General features: G+C 39.2%; 1 protein-coding gene across 1 annotated transcript; it reads right to left on the minus strand.

The window, feature by feature from the left end:
• Window positions 1–1107: 1107 nt before the first annotated feature.
• Window positions 1108–2552, minus strand: LOC133317218 (protein ASPARTIC PROTEASE IN GUARD CELL 1). The gene has a single exon (XM_061519058.1). The coding sequence runs from the start codon at window positions 2550–2552 to the stop codon at window positions 1110–1112; it is 1443 nt and encodes a 480-aa protein (XP_061375042.1). The 3' UTR covers window positions 1108–1109.
• Between the last annotated feature and the right edge of the window lie 6887 nt (window positions 2553–9439).

The raw sequence follows: 9439 nt of genomic DNA on the forward strand, positions 1-9439 counted from the left end.
TTTTTGAAGGATCTCAGGCTAATGCTTATAGCATTGTTCGACAGATTTGGTGTTACCATGATTATGTGTTGCAGTCTAGAGTTCTTTTTGTATCTTCTGGTTCATCGAAGGAATAAAGAGGAGCGATATATTCGCTGGACCTTTCCTCCAGATGGTTGGATAAAGATCAATGTAGATGGGTCTTGTACAATGGGAGGAATGCGTACTGGGTGTGGAGGTGTTCTTAGGGATGATACTGGGAGTTGGATTGTTGGCTTCTCAAAATACCTTGGTTGGGGTAATTCTCTTACAGCAGAACTTTGGGGTTGCCTTCTAGGACTTCAGATAGCTTGGAGAAGAAATTATCGAAGAGTGTGGTTGGAAGGAGACTCGCTGATCGCTATTGATTTTATCAACAAAGACTGTAATCAGGAACACCCTCTGGCTACTTTGGGTCATCAGATTCGTCATTACATGCAAAAGGACTGGCTTGTTCATGTTTCCCATGCTTACATGGAAGGAAATCGTCTTGCGGATGCTTTAGCTGGTCATGCTCATTCCTTTGGTTGAGATTTGCAAGAATTTACAACTCCTCCAAATTATTGCGAATCCGTTTTGAGAGATGATGTTGTTGGCGTGGCTATGCCCAGATTGTGTCTTTAATTGTTTTATTTAATTTTCCTTGTATTTCCAAAAATAAAATAAAAATATTATCACATTAGATTTGTCATTAATGAAGCAGTTTTGTTTGGTCCCAAAGATGGGAAACCGTAGAGTAGTAGTAAGTAGTAATAGAGAAACTAACCATTCATCTACCATCCCCATAATATCCATAAAGTGATAAAACTACCATTTACTACCATCTGTTGTATATTCATGTCCCAAGTTGGCAACAAAGTTCATCACCACAGACACTATTATTACTCTATAACGCCATTCAGCTGGTCCAACTTACATTACCACCTTATCCGAATGGGACCGCACGTACAATTGTAAAAAGAAGCTCCTGGTAACCAGGGGTAACAAAGTAAAAAAATATAAAAATGAAAATCAATAACAACATACATAAAATTAAATGAAAATAGATATAAAAAAAAGCACGAGCTTCGAATGTTTTTCATCTACCACGCTTAGCAGCTATTGGAAGAGAATCCTATGAGTGAGTTAGCGATATCGAAACCGACACGTGTCCCCTGCTGCTGCACGTTCCCAATGATTGACAACGAAGACGTCGTGGGCGCGAAAGCGAAACAAAATGTCCCCACCGAGTCAACCGGTATCAGGTAATTCTTCGCCGGTAACGGTAACTCCTTACCGTCGGGAAAGTGAAACGACACCGTCGGAACCTCCACGCTAGACCTCGATGACAGGTCGTAGCACGTGTCAAACAACGACACACCGTTTGCCGCCGGGAGCCCTCGCGTTCCCCTAACAAACGCATCACGGAGTTCGTCGTACACCTCGCTCCTCAACCGAGTCACGGCCGTTCCGGAATCAACAATAATCCCGCCGCCACCACCGGAGTCAACAGCAAAACTCGTCTCAGGAATCGGAAGCAACTCCCCGCCGACGCTGAGTCCCGTCATGCCGAGATAGTAAAACGTGTCCAGCTGAGGATTCCGCCGTAACGGCGCGGAGACGGTGTTACGCGGTAACGGCGAGTCAAACTCGAGCGTCGAGGCCGAGTCAGAGTCGCGGTCCACAAGACAGTAGGAGAATGATGTGGCATTGAGCTGAGCAGGGAACGAAAGCGAGCCACCGCCGAGTCCTAGCAAGCCGGCGGCGCCAACGAACAATCCTTCGTTGTTGTGGCCACAGCCGATGGCGACGCCGTCGACCGAAGCCGAACCAAAAGACACAGTCTCCGTCGCGAACTCGCCGACGGTGTAAGATCCGTCGCCGTAAGAAACCTCGTAGAGGCAGGTCCCGTTGCGGCACTCGGAGAGGTCCAGTGACTTACACTGCGGCGCGTCGCAGTGGATCGGAGAGTACGAATCAGACGAATTCGGGTCGAAAATCGGGTCGGATTGCTGGTAGCAGTCGGCGCAGGGAGCGCACTGGATCCAGCTGACGTCGCTGCCGGTGTCGAGAACGACGTATGCCGGAGACGGCGGTTTTCCGATTCCGAGTCGGAGGAAGTACTCGCCGCTTCCCTGACTCGTTCCAGAAACGATAGGTCCTTGTAGTTCTTCAGATTGGAACTCGTTCCCTGACTCGGCTGGGTGAAGGTCCGATTCGGAGATGCGCTTTAACGCTAGATCCAGGCGAGTTTGCAAGGACCTGACTCGGGCTGAGTCACGCTCGAGTCGCAATAGGGTCAGGGACTTGTAGTCAGTGTTTGAGGGTTTTTGAATGGAAACTCGAGAATGCAGTTGAAGGGTAAACGACGATAGCGAAAGTTGTTGGTGGTGTCGTAGTTGGTGGTTCAATGTGAGGACTTTGTGTGCGTTTTGAAGTGAGGAAGCGACGTCGAGCACTGTCGTTTTGGGTCCCTGGGGTGTGGTTCGAGAGTGTGTTAATGAGAAGGAACAGAATAGGAAGAGAGAAAGAATAAGTGAAGTGAGAGGTCCCATTTGTTCTGGCACTCAAGTTCCTAAGCGAATGAATGAATGTGGGTTGAGAATGAGAATGAGAATGTGGGGTTTTTATTTACGAAGCTATGGAAAGGGGACCAGTACGAAGAAGCAGCATTTACAGTGCATCACGTCAAGCTCACCGGGCATTGGATGTGGGGGGACAGATAACAAAGCAGAGGAACAAAGAGAGAAGCTTTGGATGAGGGGTTTGTGTGCTTTGAAGTTATTTTATGTGGGGGAAGCTTTTTGCATATAGCATATTTTATCGTTGCAACAAGTGAGTTTCATAACCTTTGCATTTTGTGGTTAATGTATGATTTATTCCTTTGTAGTTATGACTGATTATCTGTCTTTCTTCAATCTTCCTTTTCTCGTTGGTAAAACTAGTATTATTGTTCTTGGGAAAGCGGAAAGGAACTTGTAATGAGAGCTTGTGGGACTTAAATATGGGCTTTTTTGGGATAAGGGTGCCTTGTGTGGTACGATGCTTCTCCGAAAGTATCTGTTTTTTTTTTAATCCATTTTTGTTTTATATTTAAAACATTTACTTATTAACACAATAATCTTATATTATTAATATGGGATTTTAGTTTGTCCTTTAACATGACTAAAATTTTTTTTCTACACACACAACATTTTGTGGGGCCCATACTTTTTAAAGAAAAAAAAACTATGGCACGCAAAATGAATTTCTATAACATTACACAATCACTTTTCCTACAACATAACTCTTATAAAACTCTATTAATATATATACACATGATTATAATAAGATTTATTATGTTGTATATAAAATTTTCTAAATTATGAAAAACTTATTTAATTTACTTTGGTTTTTTCTTTAACATAACAATATCATATTAGTAAGTAATAGTCAAAAAAATCGTTTTGGTTGACCCAAATTAGATAGATTTTATAAGAGATGGGATGTAAGAACAATGATAAGGGGATTGGGACTTCCGTAGACTACTCATGATGTTGCATATTTGTGGGACAAAAAGCGGGAATTGAATTTGTGAGGCCTTATAGTTGCTATCATGACCAAGCTATTACTTTTTTTTTCGTTACAAGCTATTGCTTTTTGCTCACGCATTTTCTGTTTTTTTTTTTTTTTGTAGGCTTTACTTTTATTGATAATTATAAAAAAAAAAATTTATTTAGTTTATTTACGTTTTTTTTAATACAGTGACTTTTTTTAAAAAGAAAGATAAAAATAAAAATTACTTTTATCAGTTTTATATAAAACAATTCGTCCAATGTAGAATAACAAGGCCAATGTTTTGGTGTGACGGCAATATGGTTGAATTCATCAAGTCAATCCATCAACATGTTAAAACGGGGGAGGTTGAATTACACATCTCAATTCACCAACTTGTCTTAACCCGCCCCATCAGTTTTTGGGTCAAAACGGATTAGCGGTAGGTCGAGGAGGGTTAGTCCGTCGGGTTAATTTTTTTTTACTAGGTACTATTTTATTTGTCATTAAGCTTTTGTGATATCCAATTTTTTTTATTTTAGTACTCCCCTAGAAAAAATAAAGAAGAAAAACTTTATTTATGACAAAGGTTATCCATATATATAAGCAAAAATAAGTTATTAAAGAATGTCTGACTCAATATTAACATATATTTATACTTGAGATTGGAAAAAAACTAAGGGGAGTGTGAAATGAAAATAAGTAATATTATAAAATTCATAAAATATAGTTTAATTTTAATTTTTAATTTATTTTTATTTTTTAGGCAAGTTGACCCGTCAAACTACCAAAAAACGGGGCGTGTTAGGCTTTTCAACCCACATTCAAGAGGCGGGGCGGGGCAGGCTAACCTGTTATTGGCAGGTTGGTGGCGGTATGAGGTGGGTCAGGACGGGCCGACCCGTTTTGCCACCTCTAGATTGTGACCCAAAGATGATCACGTGATTTTCCATCCAAGGATGCAAAGCACTACCAACATTTCGTTGAGCTTCTATGCGGTTGTAAGAGACTAGCGAAAGTTATTGTTAAGGTCTTCTTAACCTTCATGTGGTGTAGCAGTATGTGGCTTGTTTGGAAAATTCTTTTGTTGGCAGATATTTGAGCAGTAGCAACCAGCATCCAACAAGCAAGGGGTGATTTACACCGACGAAAACTCTTATGCTACAGTAAATGTATTAGTGAGGTAGAGTTTGCGTGGGGGCATGCGAGCCTATTAGGGTAGGGTGTAGCCTTCAATAGGTAGCGCATTGGCGAAACTTTGTTTTTGTGCAAGTATATACTTTACCATAATGTCAAGAGTCAAGCGACACACATAGTTTGTAGTTACTAGCCTACATAGCATGGTTAGGAGGTAAGTTTTGAACCAATTTCAACGTGTTGACCCATTGGATCATGTATTTGGTTCAGAGAAGTTTCCTATTAACGTGGTACTTTGCTTGCAGAAATGTCGTGATGTAAGTACATTTCGACCCCTAGTTTGGTTGATCCGAGGGTTGATGCCTTTTTTCATGGCATAAGGTTGAGGGCTTTATGCCTTGGCCTAATGCTTTAAGTGTCCCAACTTTCCTCCTTAGGATCTGTTGACTTTGTTTTAAGTGTGTGCCCTTCTTTAGGGGATATGTTTGTGATTATGTTTTCAATTTTTTAGCTAGAGTTATCCCAGAGCGTATCCTTCTTTCTTCAAACTTCACGTGACACTTGAAGCAGAGTGTTGCAATAGTGAACAAACCTACACAAAAGCAAGGCTTCACTGACACACTACCCATAGAAGGTTAAACCCTATTCTCTAAAGTAGAGGTTTATATGCCCTACAATAGTGTTTGCAACCTACCTAAAAATATAAGGCCTTTGTCATTAGGTAGGCGCCTTCCTCTAATGAAAACTCACCTCAATCATACATTGACTTGAGCATTGGAGTCCTTACAAGCAGTGTTTTTAAACTCGGCTCGGACCGGCCGGGTCGACCCGGGACTCGGTGATCCGATGGGTTCCCCGGTCCGAGCGGGTAGTTAGACCGGTTATGCAGTCAGCCCGGATTGGACCGGTTGACCCGGCCGAAACCCGGCGACCCGGTTGACTCGGGTTAAACCGGTTTTTTCCTCTATTTTTTTCTTTTTGGTAATTTTTTTTTTGTTGATAAGAACTCTTGAATTAAATCATATTCATATTTTATGATGAATATGATTAAAAGTAAGGTGAAAATAATAAGGTATTTTAGATTAGTGTAGTTCGTTTATGTAATTTAGTTGCATCTTATAATGATCTCATGAAGTTAAGTGGTGATAAACACTGATGGTCTCATGATCTCATCTCAACGGTCTAGACCTAGAAGCTTAGAAGTATATAATATTTGCTATCATTGAAAACCAATTTATTTTTTGAAGCTCATAGATAGTTTTCTTATGTGAATTTTTATTAATATAAGTAATATTTTTATATTTTTAATATGTGAACAGTAAAACCGGTTCAACCCGGTTGAACCAGTGACCCAGTACCTCGACCGGTTCGATGACCGGTCCGAGTTTTAAAACATTGCTTACAAGTACACAGAACCCCCTCTAATACATGTCTGGAATGGAATGGAACAAACTTTGCGTGGACCACTTCCTTGAGGATATAAGATCATGAAGTATTTAATGGAGTGTATTCCTTGAACTTTCATTATGGCTTGATGTCTTTCCTTTCATCGACATCATTCGTTTGGTTCCAACATCAACGCTGAATCTTTCATAGTCCTCGAGATTAATGTACATATTAGAGCGTGCCCTAAGTTCTCCAGCGGTCTTTGATTTTTTATTTCACAATAGAGGTGGAAAAAGGAACACATTGGAGACCATCTATAATCAAATGTAATGAAATTTTTAGGTCAAGATCTTTTACCAGTAGTGCTTCATTAAAGAATCATTTTAAATAATTTAGCAAAAAATCGTGGGATCCTTGTCTGACAATTTTCAGGGTATAAATGGATTAGTATTGTGCCTTGTTGGTAGTAAATATTATAAGAAATTTATTTGTAAGGTCCTCCCAGTCTCGAATTGAGTTTGGGGGAAGAGATGAATACTATGATAGGACAACTTCCTTGAGAGTGGTTGGAAATAATCTGCAGCTGATGGAGTTTAGCCATCATATTCGTTTGGAATTGTTCAAGATGTTCTTGTAGGTCCCCTTTTCCATAAAACTTCTATGTGTCAAGTTTGATATCCTTTGGCATGTTTGTGGCCATTATTTTGATGATGAAAGGGTGAACAACTCTTGGCCTTGTTTTTTTGTCTTGGAGGTTTAGGAAGTAAGTTGGGTTTCTTTGCAAGATGTAATATGTGGCTATAGGATGAAGGTAAATTTTGGAACATGTGTTCCTTGTTTTCTTGGAAGGATGGTTGTTTCTTTGATTGCACTTGTTTACATTGTGGAGGGATTGGTGGTTGCCATTTTGCCTTGTACATTCCATGAGATAGGATTGTCATCCTTTTGTTACTTGTTGTTGGAGTTTCTTTAATTCTAGCAACTCACGTTCTTGCTTTTCCATTTTTTGGTTTTGCGATTTGAGTATTTTAAGATCTGGAGGTTTGTGGTTATAAGTTCTTGATAAGGGGTTTGGTTATTCTGTTGTGGAGGAGAAGGGGTGACAAATGTTCCTACGCCCTCTCCTTGGTGGTTCTAGGATTTTGACATCTTACTCCTGATATCAATCATGTTTTTAGTTGGGGGGTTTAGAAATTTAAGTCCCACAAATGGCGCCAATGATTAGACTGTTTGGATGCTGCAAGTAATTGATTTGACTAGAAAAGGATAAGATGTGTATTTGCAAGACACTCCGATACTCAAGTGAGCAAGTGAGTAAATGAACTTAAGTAAAATGGAGAAGATGAATGAACCTAGGTTTTAGTCTCTCTTTTTATAAAGTGCGACATGACCTACTAGTAAGCTCAATAGATTGTCTTTGTGTGGCGATTTAATTGATATGCCTTCTCATTGGTCCATTAAATCGGCTTTCATAGTCTATTTCTCTACATGATATACCTCTTGGTAAGTTACATTACTGAGGTTTAGCTGAAAATATATCTTCGCCATTCAATCATTTGCTGGGTGGTGATTAAATTTAAGATGGTGAATAATCCATGGAATGGTGTATACTTATATCTTATGCGTCTTTTACTAATTAAAGCTTGATTTGAGTTTAATGAGCTTGGTCTTATAATTGGTTCTTACCTTAATTTCGTAGACTTCAATGGTCCATAGTTCTTGTACAGATCAATATTCATTATCTTAAAATAATTTGGAAGAATGTCTAGATATTACAATTTGTTAAAGTCAAAGATTATAGAGGATTCTACATTACAAGTCACTATTTGTCCCTTTTTAAATTTTGATGGTAGAACTTTATTATATAGCTCATTTTACTATACCCTCCTGTAAGACGATGATCTAGGAGCCTTACTCCATATTTCAAATGGGTTTGTGAATTTTGGGGATTTTTCATGTGTGATAACAACAAATTGAACTCAATGTTGGGTTAGTAGGTTTTAACAACGAAGAAAACTACGAATTTTAATGTAGTGATGATAGCGGTGTTTTAAAACCCCACTCTACCTGGGGTCGACCCCTTCTCTTTGAGGGTTGGGGTCAACAGTTAGACCTTGCATTCACATTGACCCCTCTGACTCACAGGTCAAAGAGGGTCACTGCATTTTTTCTAAATTTACACACGAAAAGACGTCGTTTAATATGTACAGAAAACAAAAAAAATAAAATAAAAAGTCGTTGCCTATATCTAGAACTAGATTTGAAATCTGAATCGTTCTTCTTTTTCTCTTCCGAGCTTCTCTCCCAGACTCGGTCTCTCTGATCCGCTGATCACCTCTGCCATGGTGGTGGTTCTTCCTATCATATTCGGTCTTCTCTCTCCCTCTCCTCCATGTGTTGGCTCTCTCCCCACTGTTGATTCGCCGCGCTGCCGCCTCTCCTCCCCCATTCTCTCTTGGGTAAGGAATCGTCTTTCACATGCTATTGTAGGTGCGTGAGAAGGACAAAAAGGGTCTGAGTTTGATGATATAAATTTTCATTAACTCCTTTTGGAATATGTGTTTGATACTTTGACTAGTTTGCGTAATATTGACTTGTAGATGTAATTTGTTGAATTATGTTAAATATATTTTGAATTTTTGATGATTGGTGGATTGAATTTTTCGTATATATATTTATATTTTTTAATGTATAAAATCGGGTCAGGAAATGACCCCATAACCCCCTGGTTAATGGTCGGCCAAATTTTTAAATACTCGATGAGAGGACTTAAAAAGAAATGGGAAAAAGGGGACAAACAAATAAGGCTGCAATATCAAGGTGTCTTTCTATGCTTAAAAAGGTTCGTTTTTTTCTATAACACAGGTCAAAGGCCCTCGAGAGGGAAATATTTTTGATATTCCAGATTTCATCTGATCCTTCCATTTAAGAGATGATACTTGAATATTTTTTTTTTATTTCTTCTCTCTTCTCTCTCTTTAATAATTATTTGATTTTGATTAATCTGGACCACTGAGTTAATAGTGATCCGAGACCACCAAAATTCTTCTCCCTCGATAGGCTCTAAAGCTCGAACCAACTTGTTTTGGTGCTCTCGTCGCTGTCAACTTCGTCCTCGGAAGTTCAAAAGGTGAGTGTGTACGCAGCAGTGCAAGGAAGTGCATTGTGGTTATCTCTGTACGTAGCTCCAATAGATTCGTTTTACTAGGTTTAATTTTATCCATTTCTTTTTGGGCCTTGGACTTTCATTTGAGTGAAGCTGTGAAATCGGAACGCACGTTGCTTATCAGAAATAATAAAAAAATAAATTTTTGGACCAGTTTTTTTTGACAATCTAATAGATTAGATTTAGGAAAATAAACAAGAAAAAAATATAAAATAAAAT

Source organism: Gastrolobium bilobum, unplaced genomic scaffold (assembly GCF_033153095.1).
Source record: "Gastrolobium bilobum isolate Gb01-03AN ecotype WA unplaced genomic scaffold, APGP_CSIRO_Gbil_v1 utg1269, whole genome shotgun sequence".
Taxonomy (NCBI): Eukaryota; Viridiplantae; Streptophyta; class Magnoliopsida; order Fabales; family Fabaceae; genus Gastrolobium; species Gastrolobium bilobum.

Excerpts from the sequence above, each read along its gene's own strand:
- LOC133317218 (XM_061519058.1), bottom strand. The coding sequence starts at position 2,552 with ATGGGACCTCTCACTTCACTTATTCTTTCTCTCTTCCTATTCTGTTCC.